Here is a 23,273-nt window from a genome sequence, read left to right as displayed (position 1 = left end):
TCATCTTGAATAATCTGCTTCTATGGGACTTGGACATATGGTTTATATTGGAACATCACATTAGTAAGATTCAAATAATTCATGGAAAAATATAAAAAGTAAAAAAAGAATCTTAAGTAGTAAAAATAAATATCCTAGGATCAACATTTTATTTAAAATTATTCCAGTAAGAAATGAAGAAAAATTACTGAATAAGCGACAGAGACAAATAATTTATTTTGATCAAATGAAAGGATTTATTAAATTAAGGATTTAGCAAGTCATAAAAACAATGTGGACTAGCTGAATCAGCTATATTGTTAAATTAGTTGTTTGATTTGGATTATCAATTGGATTATACCCAAAGCAATTATGGTATAAAAAAATGGAAAACTCAGAAACCTAACCAAATTTGAAAATCTTGTAATTCAATATTTAGAAAACCTGCTGTTAGTAAAATTTATAAACTGAACAAATTAAACATACGATTAAATGGATGCATTTAAAAGACAACTAACATACAACAATGGTAATATTAATGAATTATAAATTTTATGCTTACTGTGAATATAACACTCAAAGAAAATTGGCAAAAGATATTTTGGTAAATTGGTACCAGTGTTGATTACCAAAATACATAATACATTTTTTTTAAAAAAATGTTAGAAATACAATAATTAGACTGAATCATTTTAATGGAAATGTCACAAATCTTCAGTTTTCCAAAGTGACTTGTTACAGAATAAATCAAAATTTAAATACTGCTTCTTTACTGCCAATTATTTTTCTATTAAACAGAACTAAACATTATTTTCCTGTGCAGTATTTAGATTTCACTCTATATGTGCCAATAGCCACTTGAATATTTTAAGATTCTTACTAGAAATTATATATAATTCCTTTCTTTAAAAAATGTGAATTGTTATACTGAATGCTAAACTACAAGAACTTTCTTATCAATTTCAAAATAATTTCTTACTTTGAAAAGGAATCTGATGCTGGAGTCAATTTAACCTGGAAACTATATGTGGACTTTTAACTCTGCACGTGGACTTATGCCACATCTGAAGTTTGGATTTCTCTTAACGTAAGGCTTTAAAATATTAATTCTTGTCTGACTTGTGAAAACAAGGACATTTTGAGATTAGATAGAAACTCTTATTAATGATTCATTATGTTTGCACATTCTTATTATTTGGCAGTCTTTTTCTAATTATTGAATATTGTTTTATTTTTATTATTATAATAAAATAAAAATAATTGATATTATTTTACATACACAGTACTAATCCAATATTATTTTGAAAATTCTTATTCTATTTTTATAGTTTGTAAACATTTGCACTTTCAAAAATGTGTTAAAATAAAATAGGAGCAGTACTGTTTAGCATCAACCCCCCTAACATTATGAAATAAGTAACTTATATGTATGCATCATCTCTCAAATTTACTTCCTTGGTTGCCTTGAATCTAGTGAAAATATATAGTTCTGCAAGCATTTAAGAGTCCAGGCAACACACGATTTTATAATCAAAACTACTGGCTATCAATGCAGTACCCAACAAATGTAATATACCCATAGTAATTAATGTCAATCAACAACCAGGCTGCAACATTTTCAAAGAAAGGTCAGGTATAGTGCATTAATGAGGTGTGAGTAGTGATAAGGGTATGGGGCATGAGTCACTTTAGTCAGACCTTATTCCACAAGGAAGGATGGAGCAAAAATAGGCAAGGGACTGAGAACTCTCCAGTCTCCATCTGCCTAACAAGTACCAGACTTAAGTCCAGAGAGGAACCACAAGTCACTGACTTGCTCTCTCAAAGGCAAAGCAACCCTTTGACACTCACAGAAAACTACACTAACTAACTAGCTTTGTCTTGCTGTGGTTTGGTTTTATTCTGCTTTGACTATCTGTATTGTTAAAAGCCATCATGGGACAGTATCGGCATTTCCAATTGGGCCAAGGTGTATATAATCAGCATATTAATGGCATCACCCTGTTGGATATTTGCCTCCAATAGCTTTATATTAAATAACAGGGGAGAATAGTCTGATCTCTGTAGAATGGTTCTCAGTTGAATAGCTGATAGACACCCCCCCCACACACACACACATATCTGACTATCACTGATTGGAATAATCTATTAAGATACAACTGGAATTTCTGCAAGATTTTGTTCCCAATTTTCAGTCGCTATAGAAAGTCCTTAAAAATACCATGGTTCCTGATACCAGATGTTGCAGAGAACTCATAGGAGTAAAATGGGTACATTTCCCCATCAAGGTCCTGATAGAAATAACAATACTGAACTTTTACAGACACTGCAAAGACTAAAATATCCTAGTACAGTGATGGTGAACCTTTTAGAGACCGAGTGCCCAAAGTGCAACCCAAAACCCACTTATGTATCATTGGGTGGCAGGTGGGTGCGGCCCATTGGGTGGGTGTGGGTGTGGTGGTAACGGCAGACTGGGTAGGACTAAAAAGTTCAATCAATCAATTCCAACTTTGCAAGATCTTTTTTCTGAAATTGATTGATTGAACCTTTTTTTTTGCACATGGCGTCGGAGGCCTAAAGTGAAAAGGTTTTATAAAACCCAGTTGAAGGCCTAGGACTGGGGTGACAGCACATGTGCCCACAGAGAGGGCTCTGTGTGCCACCCGTGGCACGCATGCCATAGGTTCGCCACCACGGTCCTAGTATATGATATACTAGAAGTCATTATTTTTCATATTCATTTGAAACTGAGAACTTGACCACCAGGCAAAAGGGGAGCAATTTTTGTAGTGCTCCTGGGAAACTGCCAAGATGCAACATAATTAACTCATATTTAGAAAGATTTTTCCTTCTGCACCAACTAAACTCTAGCTACATTTCTCCCCTTTCAACTATTTTTAGTTGCTAAGATCTTTTCAAGGCTAGTATTACTGACTAATTAGGATGAAGAATGAGAAAAAGCAACTAAGTATGCGCCCAAAGAACTCCAAGCCACAATACGTAATGGGCTTTAAACAATCTTGCTCCTATTGAAACTGTTTTTAACACTTTTAACATACTGAGTACGAATGGGCTGAATCAACTTCAGAAGCAAGTGCATACAGTTGAGCTTTTACACTTGTCGTCCACAATAAAATAACTGTTTTCTTACCAACAGAGACAAGTATTTATAACAATCTCTATGAAGAAACATTCCTTGAGAAACAAGATTATATTTCACTGGGTCAGTTACTTATAAGTTAACCCATCAAACTGTATGGTCCAGATCACAAAAGGAAGTTATTGGCTACATTTAGGCAACTATTTGTGCCAAGAATGCTTCTGAGGATGGGGAAATTCCTTGCTAACATTTATGGTCACTGTATGTTTAAAGATACTTCTCTGAGACATTTATTAGGGGACAAACTACTAGATTCTTGAAGAATTTTAAAAATGGGAAATGAAGCAGTCTTAAAACAGATAATTCTAAAGGAAATTCCTCTAATGCAACTTATTAATGCCATCCCAGAGTTATTCCATACCTTTAGCCAATCTACCATTACTAAAGCCCCTGTAATGACATCTGAAAGTACTGTCATCTGGCTAAATCTGAATTAAGTCATAATAGTCAACGTGAACAAAGAGATGGAATTTATTATAATTCATGATAGACCTACCTTGCAGATGAAAAAGCATATACTGGTGTCTATCTCTAATATCAATACAAAAATTGCCTTATTTCCAATTTGATGATGGTGAACTTGGATTGTGTACATACCTCTCAAAACACTGATTGGCACTCCAGCTGAGTCTCCTTTATTAGTTCTGTATCCTCCTAAGCATAGTAAGAACTACAATATCCTCAGTTTATGAAACATCCATGATTTCCAGTAAAACCATTTAATTTCCAAGCACATCCAAGTTTGAAATCTCAATCTCTAGCACAAGAATTAATAGAAACCTGTATTCCTAATTAGGTTGTTGCAGTTCCTCTTCAGAAAATGTCTGAAATTACTTTCACAGATAACCATACTATCTTGGTCTATTAATCCAACAACAGAGGTTTCTATGCCCTTTTTTAAAAAAGACCCTACATGATGGCATGAATTATTATTTTGTGTCCATTTCTTAATCAATTCTGATCAATGTCTTGTGGACAAAACAATTTCTGCAGATTTAGCCTTAGACGTCAGTTGCTCAATTGAGACACCTGCTCTGTCCACAATAAAAGGTACAATTTTGAAAACTCTTTGAGAATTAATACAGAATTTACTTATGGACGTGGATCATAACTGGTTAGGCAGTTAAATCCAAGACTCTTCTTTAGTAACCTATGTTAAGTAGCAGTTCAAATTCACTTGTACAATCTTGATGAATTTTTAAAATGTTTACATTTCCTCTCTTTAAATTATGTACACTTGAAATTGAAATGTATTCTTTTAAGAACCCCAGGATTACTGTTTAAAATGAATACAGTAGCCTTTGTTAAAATAAATAGAAGATTTTAGTAAACTTTATCTTACCTGCTTAGCCACAAGATAAAGCAACTCCCCAAGAGTAGGTAAAAGACACTGTTTTAGTTTGCCATTTCTGAAGTTTTCTCTTATCAGTTCTGTCAAGACAGTGACTGCCTGGAAAAAGCATATTAATTTGGATGAGAACAATAGCTTTTAGTTTTCATAGAAAGAAAGAAAAAAGGAGCTCAGTGATAGAACTAAATTGGAATGCTGTAAGATTCTGACAATGAAAACAGCAAAAAGCCAGTGAAGAACTGCCTGGGAAAGAAGGTATGACAGGAGGGGGAAATTCACATTCATGTGCCTTGCTATGCTAGTTATCTTGCCCACCAATTTCCACAATTATTATTGATTTATATAATTTTATTAAGCACTATAAATAAAAAATAAAAAACTAAAAAACAAGAAAAAATAGAAAGTGCAGAAAAGAACAACAGAAATGAAAAAATAGAGTAAATAAAAAGAAAAGAAAAATACATAAAGAAAATAATTTTCCCCACATAACTAGTACAGGCAATTTTAATAACTAATCACATTTACTTGAATTACAATAAATAATTTCTTCTTTTCCTCTTTCAATTATAAAGTAAATTTTTTAAGTCAACTGGTTCAAACTTGGTCATCAAAAGTACATTAAGGGTTCCCAGAGATAACATTTCAATGTTGACAAATAAATTAACTTTATATTACTTCTTTTTACTTCTTTTAATATGGATCTTTAATCCCTTTAAATAATGACCTGATTTCATTTTTTTTCACAAAATTCTTCAAAATTTTAACATCCCTTTTATAAATCAATACAGAAAAATTATCTCCAGGTCACTCTTGTTTATTTGCATTTCTCTTTCAATTATTAAGACATCAACCAGTTTCATTTGTATATCCAGGGTAGCACCTTTTTCCACATTCATTCTTGTTACCTGCCATTTTTAAACCCACTTTCAAATCAGTCTAGTCTTATCTGGGTAAAGCTCATTCCTTTTCTCTAATATCATTTAAAAACTATCTATAGTGGCAGACACTCTTAAAACTAACATATGGAACCATTATTTACAAATATCCTTTAATATATCCAACATTAAAGTTCCATTCTATACTACTAAATCAAATTTTAAGTATTTACCATTAATTGTAATGTTTAGTCTCTTCTGCTTCCCTCTACTGTCCAACCTCTAAATGCTGTCATATAAAGTAGATGTATATTATATTAAGGATTCAAAACATCATTTTCCCATAGGAAATATTCATACAGTTAATTCAAAAATCTTATTTCAAATTCATCTGAACCTTAAACCACTTGTAACTTTCCAAAATCAACATTCTAATCACCATTTTGCTGTTTATGAAAAAAACCTTACACTTGTGTTTAATATGACACTTGATGTCAGATCCCTCCATTGTATTTCCCTTTGTTTTATTGCTTTGCCTGTGTATTCCTTTTCAGGGTCTGCCATTCTGGTGGTGGTGGGGAATTGCTTGCTTGGGGAATGTATTTGCCTGGCTCTTTGAAATGTCCTCCCTTCATGAGAAAGGAATGTGGTCTGAAAACATCTGCCTTATCTCCACTCAATAGAGCCTGGGATCATTGGGAAACAAAACTAAGAGAGACCTTGAGATGGGCGCTAAATCACTAGGTTCCCAAAACAACCTAGCACCTATAGATTGGCTGGATTTTAAATAGATGGTTGGACACTGGGGGGTGGAGACCTGAATGAGCCTTTTGATGTAATTGTTCGTGCTCTACTGCTATCACTCTCAATAAAAGTTCCTTTTGAAACAATGCCTGTTTCAAGAGTTCTGCTTTCTTGGGAGACCTAGTTGAGACAGGTCCTTAATTTTGATTTAATTAAAAAAGGATAATATGCTGTTTCAGAACTGAATCTAAGATACTACATGTAGATTTAACTTTAAACTAATAATTTCTTATTCCTGTTTTCTCATATACAACAAACAGAATAGGGAGACCTTCATCTAATTTGCAATAATCAGGATCAAGAAAGCTAAATGTCTACCAATACCTAAGTAGTCTAGAATTTATGCACAACACTGGCTGGGATTTATAAAACATAAGGAAAATTGGGAGGATTTTTATATTGCCCTTGTTTGGTAAAACTATCCAAGATGAATAAGTAAATATAAAAAAATATGTATCAATTTGTCTTTCTGTTATTTTATGTTGTTTCTCTTTTTTTAAAGTAAGCTATGTGTTTCTTATCTTGTTCAGATTTTTTTTTTAATTTTAAAAATGTACTTAGGAAAATTTAGGCTGGTGTAGAGAAAATGTTTCAAAGACACTATCTACAATTTCTCCGTGTTTTATGATGGCCATTAGTAACAACCCAGTGAGAGGAGCTTCCTAGATTAATAAAAATCTGGAAAGTATGTACTCCCCTAAGAATGGCCATGGATAGGCAGACTGTTCCACAATATGTTTAAGAATAACCATTCCATAACAAAAGATGGCAGGGAAAGTTTGAATAAAAGATCTCAGATATTGGCCAAATATGTAACATATCAATTCTATTGGATATTTTACACAAACACAAACACACAAACACACACAATTAATACATGTTCTAATAACTAATTGATATACATATGTCCATGTAGCAAACAATTTAGAAAACTTTTCATACTATAACACATCATTAAGCATGTTAGAGTACTGTACCTAATAACAGATTATTATGTGAGTGAGCAAACAGAGCAAATAAGAGTTTGGCAAGGTAATTTGGTGGATGATTTCAAGAGACACTTTTTTTTGCCTCCCCCTTCTCTTTTGTTTTCACTTTCTTTCAATCCTGGCTTGCTCCATGCAGAAAGGCAGCTTTTGGTAGCTTGAAGTTAGAGTGAGCAAAGATTAAAGGCCTGTTTGAAAACATAGCTAGGAAGGTTGCCAGAGAAAGTTTCAAACAATATGGACAATAAGAGAAGCATAATTACGCAATTATTGTCTTCCTTCCTGAAGAAAATCCAAAGTACACATACTGCAGGAAAAAAGTGAAACAACTTGAGGACAAAGCTACTGCATAGAAAGTGTCAGAGAAAATTAGAGATTCCTGATCAGGGCAGAGAACTAAAGGCAGCACTAAAGAATAGAAAAATACTCTTCTAATAGTGGAAAATATGAAAAAAAGAAGAAGATTCAGAGGCATTTGGTCCTTATGGAACTGGTACCAGATTTTCTTGAAGACAATTAACAGTAATTTCAACAAATCATATTGCATAAAATTTTTGTCCTCCTCCCTCCCTTTCTCTTGCTCCATTTTTGCTTTTCTGTATTTATATGTAGTTAGTCAATAATCTCAGATGGTTTTGCAATCTAGCTGAACCTGGATGGGTATAGGTCTGCCCACTCCTGCGGTAGACTAATTTCCATGGCTTCAATTTGGCTTGAATTCAAATTTGAATTAAATTTGACCTGCTTTCAGTTTGAGTGGGATGGTATAAGGCAGGGGTGTCAAACTCAATTTCATTGAGGGCCACATCAGCATTGCGGTTGCCCTCAGGGGGCCGGGTGGGTATGGCCAGGGTGGGCATGGGCTACTGGGTGGGCGTGGCTAGAATGCGTATGGCCTACTGGGTGGGCGTGGCCAGCTCTACATTGTTCGCATCAAGGGTGCCTATGGGGGCCTGGGCAGGAGTGGGACAGATCTGAGGGTCTCTGGTGGAAAGAGGGTCTCTAGGCCAGGGCCAAGGCAGTGGGTGCCGTTCCCTCACTGTTTCCAGGATGGCTTCGCGGGCCACATGAAACCACTTCGTGGGCCGGATCCGGCCCCCGGGCCTTGTGTTTGACATGTCTGGTATAAGGCATGGGTGTCAAACTTGCCACGTCATGTAAGCATGTCGCAACGTATCCTGACTTTTTTTGCATTGCTGCAGCTGCGGTGGGCACGGCCTCTGTATGATGTAATCGGCTCGTGGGCCAGCCGTTTGACACCCCTGGTATAAGGTCTCCTGCCTTGAGCAGCAGGTTGGGCAAAAAGACCTTCAAGGTCCTTTCCAACCATATGATTCTATGTTCTAACAACACTGTAGAAGACACATGAACTCTCTTGGATTAAAGAAACCCAAGAACTAGTTTGACAAAAAAAATAGATATCGTGGTAATTTCTTTCTAAGGACAACTGAGGAAACTGTGTAGATTCAAAATAACCTAGTGGGAAAATCTAGTTCTCTTCTGGTTGGTGAAATACAGGATATGACGAAGAGGTTACCAAGACTCTATTGAAACCTATTGACACATATGCTACTGTTGTGGGATTTTATTAAAAAGAATAATATGACAGAGAAAAACTATGGATAAGACCTCTCTGCATCAAATAACTATTCTTTCAAAGAGACATGCAATAATAATAATGACTTCATTTATCTTGGTATCTTCTAAGAATTTAATTCTGCCAAGAATCAGAGGTCAAACAAATACTTATCTTTTCTTGTTGATGGTCAGGAAGGTAAAAGAAAGGAGGGAATCTGTTAAGCTGGATCTAATGATCACCAACAGGAAGGAATTGGTTGAAGAAATGAAGGTGACTAGAACCTTAAAGGAAAGTGTTTTTTGTCTTTGAATTTGTGATATTCAGAGGAGGAGTAAGAAGAATTAGATCTACAAAACTTCAAAAAAATATAAGTTTTGATCTTTCCTAACTTGTCTGCTGGATCCTAAAGCAAATATTAAGTTTTTAGGCACAACACTAGGCACAGTACGTTGTTGTTGTTGTCAGCTGCGAAGTCGTGTCTGACCCATCGACGGACAATACAAATATTATGTTCCTAAGAACAACCCTAGGCACAATAATTTCCTGTTGTCATAATGAATTGGGGGGGGGGGGTTGGAATAAACGATCTTTCAGATTAGCAAAAGATCGGGCTGGTCTTCCAAACGCCTCCTTCAGTTTCATTAGTAAATCAGCCCACATTTTCCTGAGGAGGTAATAATATAATATCAATGTATTATCTTTCCATTCAGGCTCCCCTGTTAAGACGTCATCAGACTTTTCCAACTTCCTCTATATGAGATTTATATATACTATATCAAAGCCCCCCCCCCCTTCTTGTGCTAAATGCTTTCCAATTTAACAAATCTTTCAATCCATTTCAATTGTATAGAGCAAAAGACTGTCTTTAAGCCCAATTTAAAATAAAAAAAAGCAAGTTGTGACACAGGAATGGGGAGCTCAGCTGCATCTTCTAAGATTCCTTCTTGGTTCTGGTAATTAGCTTTTTTAATAATAGAGGTTTAGTGCAACCTGTAACATATCTGGGATAATGACTTGCAGATCAATTCCAGCCTGGTTTCTTAACTTCCAGCTTGTCTTGATTTTTTTTTTCCAAATATGTGTGCCAGCTTCCCATCATTCTTCCACTATTGTGAAACTTTGACAAGGCTTTACTCTTGCCAGGATAGATGATTATCGTCTGCTTTTTTGCTGGGATGCTACAAATATATCCCCCAATATTTATGCATTCGCTCTAGTGGAGATGCCTCAGTAGCTTATTGGAGCCATATGCTCTTTTTCTGGTAACTTTAAAGGAAATATTGCATTATTTTCATCCACCCCATCCTAATGACATTCTCAAGTAGAGAGTATGATTTTTTAGCTGACATTTCTTCTGCCCAACCAGGATTCAGCTGCATCTTCCAGGGTTGCTCAAGTTTGCTCTTTTTGCATGTAATATCCACCTTCTGTTGTAACTAAAATTACATTAATTTCTGCTTTTTACTTTTCATTTTATAATATATTTTTATTTCTATCTTTATACCTGTTATATTTGACTTCTAGACTACGGCCATAGTAATACACATTTGGATTTGATTTGATTATGTGATCATATCTCATGCTGTTAAATTACTTTTTATAATATTAACATTCCTAAGGGTAATTTGTCAATATCTGATTAATCAAATTAAATTAAATAATTAAATAAGAAAACTAATAAAAGAGAAACATTTATTTTCACTGATGATGCTTTTTTTACTTTTTTGTCATCAAAGTTTGGTTACTCAAGACTGCTGATACAGTAATCCCAATTGATAAACTACAAATCAGTAAAAAGTGTGTAGCTAATACTTATATGATAAATGGACTTTTAGAAAATTTACAAAGTGTAAATATAAAATTGCAACAAATTGACACATACATATTCAGTATCCTTTTTCATATCAAGTAACATTATATGGATCAAAGAAAAGGAGTAACAAATAACAAATTAAGAAATTAAAGGGATGAGATGGGGGAAGTATAGAAGGAGAAAGATATAGAGAGATATAATGAATAACATTGATGTTCTTCATATTTTTTTGCAATTCCATCTTCATTCATATGACCAGAATGTCTCAATACGTTTATTTCATACAAGTTACTTTTGGATTCAGATTATTTTTATTCAGCACCTTCCTGCTTTTTACTCTAATTCTTCTTGTATAACCAGTTAAAGACCTCAAATCTACTTATTCAGTATCATTTTATATTTCTTCTGACATACAAAACCTCCTTAAATATAAAGAAGTAAGAAAAAGCACATTTAGACACAGCCATTTTTACTTCTCTGAACAACATTCATCCATCAGGTCAAATCTACTTTTCTACTAGTAATAGCATGCCTTAAAATGTAGTGAACCTTCTACCAAAGTGTACAAATCTGGTCAATATGGGAAACTGGATTTGTTTAACAATCATGTGATTCACTTAACAACTGCAGTGATTCACCTAACAATCATGCCAAAAATAGGAAAACTGCTCTTAACTCATTTAATAATCTCCTTGATTAACAATGGGATATCTGGTCCTAATTGTGGTCATACATCGAGGATTACCAGGAATAGTCCTCCTACTTTCCCCACAACAACCCTATAAATGGGATGGGCTGAGAGAGAATGAGTGGACCAATGTCAGCTTTTATGCTTAAAACAAGACAGTAACTCACAATCTCCTAGACCAGGACCTTAACCACTACACCAAGCACCTCTATGTGCCAATTAGTTCCTTACAGAAAAGAGATATAAATGTAATAACAAATTACCAGATTTAAAATATACAGCAAATTCTGTAAAATACCTCAAGAATTGGAACATTTTCTTTAAGTTCAGATGTATGCAATGCCAGTAAGCCAATTGCTCGGGCTGATCTAGCACGTCTGTAATCAAAAGAGATAAACTTTATGAAACTCACAAACTCATTTAATGCAATATTTAAAATCTACCCAAACCTACATACAAGAATATTTAAGTTCATTATTAAAAACTACTAAACTGTAAATTGAACTTAATTGTATGTTCATATTTTCACTGGATATCTCATCCAAATTATCTTTTAAAATGTATTATTATTAAACCCAAGATTAAATATTTCTTTTAGATCCTTGAAAATTAACATTTCCTGAATATCTGATTTTGAATCTAATATCAGATAAAGAATGCATTTCTTACAAATGTTTTACTACTGCCTCTACTTTAAAATACAAAAGATATACTTCTAGCACCCTACAGATAATTTCTCAGAGAAAAAGAGTAATACTGTTTTCATTTTTCCCTTTCTTTTGTTCCCACTCGATATTAACACATTGCTCCCCTACAGTGGTCATGAATACAATGTCACATTAGCATAAGGTATTAATATAGTCTTATTTTTCTTTCAGCTATATTGCTTTATTTGACTATTTTTAATAAACAATGATATTTTTACAGCCCTTACTACAATTTTTCTAGAAGATTATAGCTCATACAATTCCCAGATGTGATTCTCCTTGTTTACTATCCATTAAGAATATAAGCATCTTCTGAATAAGATCAAGAACAAATCTATTCTTTGTAGCAAGCTAGCCAGCCAATGCCAAAAGGAAATGGATGCTCAAATTATCTGATCCAAATATCTGCTGTAAGAAATATCCTTTTCCAAAACAACAAGCTGGAAGACTGTATAGGTAATCCTCAATTTATGAGTAGTCGCATAGCAACCAATCAAAGTTACAATGGCCCTCCTTGGGGTTACTTGCTGCATGGTTCTGAAATTTCAATGGCCAGAGGTGGATAGACTGTCATATGACCACAGTTCAGGCACTCAACCACCAGCCCACAATTACAATCATCTGCAGCATCCCATGATCACGTGATTGCATTTTATAATGTTTTGTTGAAAACCAGCATTTACTTCTGATTTTGGGCAAAACTGTGCCATAGCAAACAACGGGTTTGCTTAACAACCACTGAAAAAAGTCATAAACTTAGTTTGGTCACATTTGTGACCTGCTTGATGACTGTCATAACTTACTACCATAAAGAGAAGTCTCCATTACGGTTGTAAGTTGATACAGTTGTTATCAACCAAACCACAGAAATTAGAAAATATTGAAAACAGTAGCCTTTCCAACAATAAATATCATTATTCGGTAACCTAATTCCAGAAGATCCTACTGCTCTAACAAATAAGACACATGCAAAAACCCTAAACTGATATATGCCATTTTGAACTTAACTACCAACTTGTTTGAATTCAGGGACTGACAGAAAGGAATACATATACATGGTTTTTCATATCATGTCTCCAGAGATTTTATAGTTCATTCTTTTAATAAACAATAACACTGGCTCTAGTTTATAGTTTGTTTATAGAGACTTTTTTTACTTACACATCCCAATTTGAAGCTATCCGCAATTGTTGAATCAGTATAGGAAACTAAAAAACAAATATCATTTTTGTCATGAAAAATAAATTACAACCAAATGTAATAGCTCTAAAGTTTTTACTTGCTAAAACTCTGCAAAAATGACAGGTGCCCATTTGTGTTTACAGTTTTAAATACTAATTCCCAGCAGCTGCTGGATAGAAGAGGGACGGAGGTGTGCATAAATGGACCGGCATTTCTCCTTTAGCAACCACAACTGAACTGACAATTCAGTCATCAAACAAAGTGGCTGCTAAGTGAAAAACCATGCAAAATTGCCACTCTGCTTACAATTTCACTTCAGCTTTTCTTTGCTTTACAGCATCAGAAGGATATGACTCCAAACAGCTGGTGAGCCCGAACTGCTGGGAAGATTTCTAGGAATTTATTCACATCGAAGCCTGGTTAAAGACCCTTTGGAATGACCACTCTGACTCAGGGATATTAAGAAGAAAATAATTGATGTTTGTGTTTACATTCATTGGAGAGGAAGGAATAACAAGAAAGTAAACAGGCATGCAATGGGAAATACACATCAAAGGAATATGCTACTCCTGGCTGTTTGTGTAGTGCACTTGCAGTGGCAAGCCACCAGCCACTTAGGACGCAAAAAATAGCCCTTACTGTGAAACTGATTAGGCTCTTTTCTGTTTTCAGGTATGAGGAGGGTCCCAATGAATTAATGAAGTCCACATAGCAGACTTGCAATTAGCACATTTTAGGGAAATGCTGCACAATGGGCGGAGAAAAGCAGCTCAGGAAGCAATAGCTTGTTTAGACTATCTTTCCATTCTTTGAGATGGGTGGAAGAAGAAAAAAATCTATGACAGACACAGGTCCACACATACTGAGTGGCTATAAGGGTGAACATGGGGCTGAAAGAAAGAGACAGACAGGAGGTTATAAATATGGGCACTGGTCACAAAGTTAATCAATTGAGAATGATTGTTATCCAAGGCAGTTGCTAAACAAGGATTACTTGTAATGTTTATCCACAAACTTGTTTTCTTCACTAATATACCTGTAGTAGGTTTATAGTTGTCCCAGATGAATTTTTTTCCAAGAATTTTAAGTACAATACTTTTTATTTGACAAAGCAGTTTAAGCACAAGCCATTCAGAATAGCATTAACCTATTTTAGCATTTCTGATTCTTCCGTAACGTATTATTTCATAATGTACATCTCATTCAGATAGTATATGTAATATTTTAGAATATTTAGAAACATATTCAAAATATTTCTTTGTTTTATCTTTTCTAAATATTAGTTTCTTGCTTATAAATATTTACAGAGATAAGTGCTACTATATTAATTTTTTTTCAGGAAAATATGAATCTGAGTGAGTGTCCTCTGGAGAGAAGAATGTGATATAAACTATAATGTTTAATTATTTATAATTTATTTTTAAAAGTAGACCACAACCTACTACTTGATAAGATGAAAAATATGGGTTAGACAGGATTGCCATTAGATGGATTGGTAGTTGGCTGACCAGCCGTACTCAACGTGTAGTGCTCAATGGAACTTCATCTACATGGAGGGAAGTGAGTAGTAGAGTGCCCTAGGGCTCTGTTCTGGGCCTAGTACCCTTCAACATCTTCATCAATAATTCTGATGAGGGGATAGATGGGGAACTCATCAAATTTACAGATGACACCAAGCTGGCAGGAATAGCCAATGCTCCAGAAGATAGGCTTAAGATACAGGAGGATCTTGACAGACTTGAACATTGAGCGCTATCTTAACAAAATGAAATTCAATGGTGAAAAAAGTAAGGTTCTACTTTTAAGCAAGAAAAACCAAATGCACAGGTACAATATAGGTGGTATCTTGCAACTGTGAGAGGGATCTCAGAGTCCTAGTGGACAATCACTTACATATGAGCCAGCAATGTGCTGCAGCTGCCAAAAAAGCCAACACAGTGTTAGGCTGCATTAATAGAAGGATAGAATCAAGATCATGTGAAGTGTTTATACCACTTTATAACATCTTAGTAAGTCCACACTTGGAATACTGCATCCAGTTTCAGTCACCATAATGTAAAAAAGATGTTTAGACTCTAGAAAAAGTACAGCGAAGAGCAGCAAAGATGATTATGGGACTGGAGGCTAAAAAAATATAAGGAACGATTGCTGGAATTGGGTATATCTAGTTTAATGAAGAGAAAGACATGACAGCAGTGGTCCAATATCTCAGGGGTTGCCACAAAGAAGGGGTAGTGAAGCTATTCTCCAAAGCACCTGAAGGCAAGACAAGAAGCAACAGATGGAAACTAATCAAGGAGAGAAGCAACCTAGAACTAAGGAGAAATTTCCTGACAGAACAATTAATCAGCGGAATAATCTGCCTCCAGAAATTGTGAATGCTCCAACACTGGAAGTTTTTAATAAGAGACTGGACAGCCATTTGCCTGAAATGGTAATAGGTTTCCTGCCTAAGCAGGGAGTTGGATTAAGTTTAAGTTTAAGTTTATTGAATTTATATACCGCCCTTTTCCTGTAGGACTCAGGGCGGTTTACAAGGTATTTAAAAACGTCAATACAATACAAAAGTTAAAAACAAAACAGAAATCATATTTTTGTGGACTACTGTACATTTTAACCAATTGGGTGCAGATTGCAATAGGCCTAGTTTTTAAAGTGAGCAATCAGAAGAATCATCACTACTCCACATATAACATTGGGTTATATGAGCCGTTGGTCTCTTTCATATGAAACAGAATTATGTAATGCAAGGATGCTTTACATTTTTAATGAATTAAGGAAACTATCCATGAAAAACAGTAAGAAATCAAAGGTGCTTTTTCAAGAAGCAACTGGACTTTCTTTGTTTTTCCTTGAAAACATTTTGCTTCTCATCCAAGAATCTTCTTTAGCTCTTTGAACTTCTTGGAACTCTTCAACTTCTTGAGACTTTTTGAAACTCTTCCATTCTTCTTGGAAATCATTCCAGAAGCTTCTCCAGCTCTTTGAACTGAAGAAGCTTCTAGGATGAGGAAGGAAAAACAAAGAAAGTCCAATTTCCTCTTGAAAAGCTACCTTTGAGACAACCAAGACTGAATGACTGAGAATCTCTATAGACAATAAGAAATCAGTTTTCAAATACAATAACCAGTAATGATTTTACCCAAACCCCTACATACTTAAAGGAATTGTTATTAGTTGTTCTCAATAACTATGCTATACTCAGGTTTTAATGCACTCAGTAAGTTGAGATCAGATTCAGGAACAAGTAACAATATGAGCAAATGTTTTCAGATTAGTCCTTCCACTTCTGTGAATATTTATCTATATTATACTTAGATTAGAAAACCTCCAAGGTCCCTTCCAATTCTAGTAGTAGTAGCAGCAGCAGCAGCAGCAGCAGTATATAATTATGTAGTTAAACATTTTCTTACAATGCAAGAAAAAAGCATTAGTGTAATAGCTATAGCTGTATTACATTTTATACCAACTTGTTGGCTATTGATCCTAAAGCTTACCAGCTGGGTGTCAATTAATCTTGTTGCTACTTCATTATAGCTAAGAACACTGCAGAGATAGCACAATAAATTCAGTTTAATTCTGGTGGTTCCTGTAGTTTTCTCTGGAGAGCTGATCAAATGAAACACTTGTTGCATAAAGTCATTCCATTCTGTTTGTTCCAGAATTATCAGTTTCTCAGCTGAACAGAAAAATAAATCAAGAACAGTTTAAGACCACATATCAATTATATTTTGTCAATTGCAATAGTATATTTTTTATTTTTAACATTTAATATTTAATGTTGAATGAATGAATGAACCTTTATTGTCAAAGTACAACCATGTATACATTGAGATTGGCTGACCATGTTTCTATGTTACAGAAGTGAGTTTACTGACAAATAAACCTAACAGTACTAATCTGCTCCATCTGAAAGTTAGCTGTTGTTTCCCATGTTTTCAACTGAAATTCTGCCTAGCTTTAGCCAAAACAAACCAGATAAATATAAAAGAAATTACAGGTATATTTTCTTTGGTTCGCTCTGATTGGAACAAGTAAGAGTAGCTGGTTTAACTGACACTGAAAACCTGGCAAAGCAAGCTACTGATGGTTTATTAATCATGGCCACACCAAAAAATTTAATGTAATGTTGGATCATTAGTAGACAACCTATTACTCATTGAGTTATTCCTTCAAATACATTCATGAGTGCAGAGGGAGTGGCTGAGATTGCATGGGTGCTGGAGACTTACCCAAACAACCCGTGGCTTCCCTGCAAGATTTCTCATTGACTTTTTCCCTGCAAGCTTCCTATGAAAGAAGTTGTAATTCCAAACATGCTACTATGCTCCCATCAGCTGTGGTCATATGATCCTCACTGACTTTTTTCCTGTGAGTTTTCCCATTACTTGTGGAATGATGTAAGGATGAATGAGGATCATGTGACTGTGGCAGCATGGCAACATCACTCAACAGCACCATTGTTTCAGTTATATATTACTTAAAGGTTTGACAAAGTTATAAATTACAGTATTTGTTGGCTTACTCATAGCATAACTCTTCAGATTTCAAGGAGAATCTCACTTCAGTTAATTTAACTTATTCCACTAGGTAAGAGAAGCATAGAAATATTTTAATCTACCTGAGTATGAATTATATTCATTTGTTGAATGTTCACTTAATATTCCAATCTAGCTTGATATTTAGTATATTATGAAGCACCTAACTATAATTCTTTTATTTCACAAGTCATTTATTAGAGATATATGAGTGCAATATCTTAACTTCTATATGACAAAATCTTTATCTATAAAAACAAATTGTTTCCCCTAAAGCACAAATTATCTTTGTATTGGTATTTAAAAACTCCATTTCCACAACCCTGTAATCTCTTAATTCAAGGCACAGTTGAGGTCACAGGATGGAATTGAGTATTTACTGGCCAGATGCCTTTCCTGAGGTCACATGGAGTTCATAGCAGATTTTTTTCCTTGCACTCTAGGAGAGAAAAACATTTGCCACTACCTAGGATTGAACTTTCAACCTTCTGAGTAAGAAGTGAGCGTCTTCACTACTAGGTCACCATGCCACTGGAAGATATGACTCAGAAGCGTACAAAATAATTTCCAGGTCTTGGATATACCATGGAACATAGTGAACACAAATTATCAACAAGTGGAGAAAATGTGGCACAACAGCGACATTACTAAGATGTCACTCCGAAATTGATGAAAAAACAAGACAATTGATGAAAAAACAAGACATAAAGTTGTCCAAGGGGCTGCCAAGAGGCATACATTAAAGGAACTACAGGAATTTATGGCAAATACTGGTTGTGTTCTACAGTTGACAACGATCTCCCATATTCTTTATATGCCTGGGCTTAGGATATGATGGCAAGAATGGAAGCCTTTTCTTACAAAGAAAAACATCCAAGTATGTGGGGAAATGTATTCTAGTCTGATGACAGCAAGGATGGTTATAATTCCAAAAAGCATAGCCAAAAGTACGCCATACTCAAAGTGAAGCATGGTAATGCCAGCATTATGCTTTCGGGCTGCTTTTCTTCAGTTTAAATGTTAAAAGATGAAGAGGAAATTCACCTTTCAACACGGTACCTCTCAACAAACCCAAGTTTTGGGGAGGCCCAGCCAAAGCCCTGACCTGAGTCCAAATGAAAATCTGTGGGGTGACCTGAAGAGGGCAGTGCACAGGAGATACTCTCTCAATTTGACAGTGTTGGTGCACTTTTGCAAGGAAGAATGGGCAAAGATTCCTAAGGCAAAAGGTGCCATGCTGACAGGTTTCTATCCAAAAGACCAAAAATTATCATAAAATCAAAAGGTGTTTAAACAAAGTATTGTTTAACGATATGCACACTTATGTAACCATATTATTGTACATTTTTATTGTTACTTTTTTCTCTAAAAGATTTCAGTTTGTTTTTCAACTGAATTGTACAGCTTATATGTTATATTAAAGGTGAAAAAAATTCTGAAGGGGCATGTAGACTTTTTATATCCACTAGATTAGAAAAAGATAAGCATGGCTTTAAAATTGGAGGAAGTAAAATCAATAACTTGTGCTATACTTATGATACTGCTCTAATACTGAAGATGCAAAGGATCTACAAGTTCTATTATAAAAGTTAAAAATTGGAGTACGTGTATAAATTAATGACAACAGTTACAACAATAAACCTTGTAATAGACAATGAAAATATCAAAGAGATGAATAGCTTCCAGGCCAATGGTGGCAAACCTATGGCACCCGTGCCAGAGGTAGCATGCAGAGCCCTCTCTGTGGGCACGGGCCATTGCCCCAGCATATGTGGTCTCTAAAAGTTTGCCATCACTGACCTAAGGACAGCCAGCCTGGAGCTGCCATCGGGGAAGCGCCCCCTCCCCCAGCAGTGCAGCTGCGCCTCGCTTACAGGCAGACAGGGTGGGACCTCACGGAGGACCTTGTCCCTCTGTAATAAGCTGCAGCTGTGCTTGGCAGGCAACCTGTAGGAGCCTAACCCCGTTGCACTGGCCATGTGGTTGCAGTTCGCCCTGCATTTGCACCTCCAAATGGCCATTGTCCTCCAGTGGGTCTTCTCCTTCCTGGAGCTGGGTGAGGATTGGAGGGTGCCGCCGACGGCAAACTTGGCTGTGTCCCAGCCACAGGGGAGTTCACAGGAGAGGCAGCACTGGCTGGCGGTTATGGCCAGTTTGGGGCGGCGGGCCAATGGCTGCGAAGGTAGCCTAAGGCGGGGGCGGGCAGGCAGTTACAGTGCCCGGCTTGGCTCTTGCGGGTGGCAGCTTGCCTTGCTTTGTGTGGGCCTGCCTTCGCAAACCCCAACTGCTCCAGCCCTGCAGGGCGCTGCCACTTACTCTCAGTTGTGGTTATCCATGGGCGGGAGCAGCTAGAGCAGTGGGCTCCTGAGCACGTTCAGAGTGCCACAGCTGCCGCTGCTCGGGGGCTGGTGAGGCAGAGGAAACGGTCACCCGCTGCCTCTCTCATAGCCCAGTGCTGCTGCTCAGGTATGGCTGGCTGCTGGCGCTTGGCTACGTGGTCTGGCTCTACTTGGACTGGGAGACACCGTCTCACAGGGGGTGCTGCTCGGCCTGGGCCATCTGATGATACTTCCAGGACTATTTCCCCATCAGAGTGAGCAGAGGAACCGTAAGGCTCGTGCTGCTAGCGGAGGCATCAGGCCTGGCGGGACATCCACTTTCTCCGTTTGGAGGGCACCGGCTCCACCAACACGGCCTTGGCAACAAACCACTGCAGGCTGTGAGAACACGGGGCTCAAGGCGGTACTGGAACGTACCACCCGGCACCCAGCGATAAATAAGTAGGGTTCACCATCACTGTTCTAGGCTTTTAGGATTATTCTAACAATAAAGGAAAAGACATCAAGAAACATGCTGTAGATTAGCTCTCAGCAGAGCTTCCATTATATCCTTGGAAAAGATACTTAGATCTGTAATGTTCTATACAACAAAGATCACAATTATGCAAGTCATGGTATTCCTTGTTAAACTCTATGGAAATAAAAATTGGACTTCAAAAAAAGCGTACTAGGAAGAACTCTGATGTTGTGAAGACTCCTGAGAATATTGTGGAAGCCAAGAAAAAAAGCAAATAGATAATCAAACAAATCAACCAAGAAACTAATTCAAATGACCAGGCTCAAATTATCCTTCTTTGAACACATTATACAAATGAGGATAAGTGATAAAGGAGGGAATTGTGGAAGGAAAGAGAAGATGACTATCAGCAAGATGGATGGACCATTACAACTACTATGGACGCCTCATTGGAGACAGATTAGAGACAGATTGTTAGAAATAGACTGCTATCATAGATAATCACGATCTATGTGGTTGGTAAGAATCAACATTGACGGTTTGAAAGCCCTAACTATCAGGTGCTCCTGTTGAAGTTACAAAAAAGACATTTTAAATATATCTCTATGATCCCCTGAATTTGTAATTAAGGCTCCAACATCTCTTGCTAATTCCTTATATTCTATTCAATCTTTTAGACAATCTATTTTTTCAGAGCCATTTTGATATATTCAAATCAAATCACATCTATATACTACTAGAGTTCTCCTATTTGCAACCTTTAACTGATCAAAATTATGCATCATAGAGCAAAATGTTTTCAACCAAGATACTCAAATGGGGTTACTTACAGAATATTGGGGCCCATTATTCTTGTAGGAATGAAATTCTGGAAAGTTCTTGCTATTTCAATGCCACTATGGTGTTGCTGCTGTTGAGTGATGTTGCCATGCTGCCACAGTCACATGATCCTCATTCATCCTTACATCATTCCACAAGTAATGGGAAAACTCACAGGAAAAAAGTCAGTGAGGATCATATGACCACAGCTGATGGGAGCATAGTAGCATGTTTGGAATTACAACTTCTTTCATAGGAAGCTTGCAGGGAAAAAGTCAATGAGAAATCTTGCAGGGAAGCCACGGGTTGTTTGGGTAAGTCTCCAGCACCCATGCAATCTCAGCCACTCCCTCTGCACTCATGAATGTATTTGAAGGAATAACTCAATGAGTAATAGGTTGTCTACTAACGATCCAACATTACCTTGGATTGGGGACAGCAGCTTTCCAGCTGCAAAGGAACAATGGAGCTGGTTGATGATTGTAAGCTTCAAACATTGCCTTAAGGTGGCACTTGGCCTGATTCATCAAGCTATTCTTATACAGAATAGAGCTATTTTTATTAACCATTTACTGAATCAGACGTAATGCTGCAATCCAATAATATGCTGCAGGAACATGTATGTCATAAATTCATTCACTTAATATTTAAATCATGAACTGCTCTCAATTTCTAATTCAGCATGCATTTATATAGTAGTATCCATGAAGTCAGAAGTAGACAAAATTAGTAGTGTCCAATGTATGCAAAAGTGTTCCTTGATAACAAGAAATAATAGCTCAAATTACCTTTATTCAACTATACTATACCTGTATACGCTGGTATATGTAAATTTTTTGTGTCGAATTTCAATGGTGTTTGTTTTACTATCTGAAAAAAAAAGAAACTGATTTAAGGCAACTTTGGGTATCTCACAGAGAAGAGAACATATATATGCCTCCTCTCAGTTATAGTACCTTGAACAATAATAAACAAATGAATAGTTATTATGTTAATTATAAAACCAGAAACACATTGTAACACAAAGCTGAACCCATAGGATAAGAGTCTAGATGTCTTAAACCTCCTTTCCTAGAAGCCCATTTGAGTATATCCATTTAGCCTACTTCCTGCCTTTGTGTAGCTGCTGGATAGTTACTACCACCACCTACTTCACAGGAGGACATGTTTACCTGGCATTTACCCAACACCTGTATATGAGGAAAAATAGGAATTTCACAACCTAGGTGATTTGCTATAAGAAAAAAAAGATTATGAAAAGAAAATACTTGTCACCTCTTTGCTCTTACACTTTTGAGGTTTGTAGCTGCTGGATAGTTACTACCACCACCTACTTCACAGGAGGACATGTTTACCTGGCATTTACCCAACACCTGTATATGAGGAAAAATAGGAATTTCACAACCTAAGTGATTTGCTATAAGAAAAAAAAGATTATGAAAAGGAAATACTTGTCACCTCTTTGCTCTTTTTTTTTTTTTTTTTCCTGCCCAAGATGGCGACGGCCGCAACTTAGGCTTCGGGCGCTCTTTGAGGGCTGCAAAGGATTTAGCTCGGGGAAGCCCACGGTATGTCGAGGCGATTCTGGGGGTGGGGGGTCGAAAAACAGCTGCTGGGCGCTGTTTTTCTGCGGCGCTGATCCCCCCCCCTTCGAGCTAGCGGCTTTTGACATCTGCCGCCTGTCAACCTGCCGGCCCATGATGGCGCCGAACGCTGCTACGCTGTGAAACCCGAGATGTCAGCCCTGCTTTTTCATCTGCTGCTGGCCGAGGCGACTTCGTGCTGCTGTTGGCTGTGGCTACTCCGGGACTCGGGGGTTTTTAAAACAGCTGCTAAGCGCTGCTCTCTGTAGCGCTGAGCCCCCCCCCTCCGAAACAGCGTCTTGTGGATTCTAGCGAGCGGTGCCGAGAACTGTCTGTCGACTTGCTGAGCCTCATCATGGCGCTGAGCGCTGCCACGTCGTGAAGCTCGGGCGTCTGCTTTGTTTCCATCT

The 23,273-nt window shown here is 36.7% G+C and overlaps 1 protein-coding gene across 1 annotated transcript in view; it reads right to left on the bottom strand.

The window, feature by feature from the left end:
* Positions 1-23,273, bottom strand: part of ULK4 (unc-51 like kinase 4) — a 195,042-nt gene that overhangs the window by 139,124 nt on the left and 32,645 nt on the right. The window contains exons 14-18 of the mRNA XM_081346237.1: positions 22,090-22,150; positions 16,625-16,806; positions 13,107-13,153; positions 11,537-11,615; positions 4,485-4,592 (exon numbers count right to left, since the gene is read on the bottom strand). Coding sequence (XP_081202363.1) covers positions 4,485-4,592; positions 11,537-11,615; positions 13,107-13,153; positions 16,625-16,806; positions 22,090-22,150 — 477 coding nt within the window. The remainder of the gene's footprint in view (positions 1-4,484; positions 4,593-11,536; positions 11,616-13,106; positions 13,154-16,624; positions 16,807-22,089; positions 22,151-23,273) is intronic.

Source organism: Vipera berus, assembly GCF_964194415.1.
Source record: "Vipera berus genome assembly, chromosome: Z".
Classification (NCBI taxonomy): Eukaryota; Metazoa; Chordata; class Lepidosauria; order Squamata; family Viperidae; genus Vipera; species Vipera berus.
The sequence above is the reverse complement of the archived record's forward strand: the minus strand, read 5'-3'. Positions and strand labels throughout refer to the sequence as shown.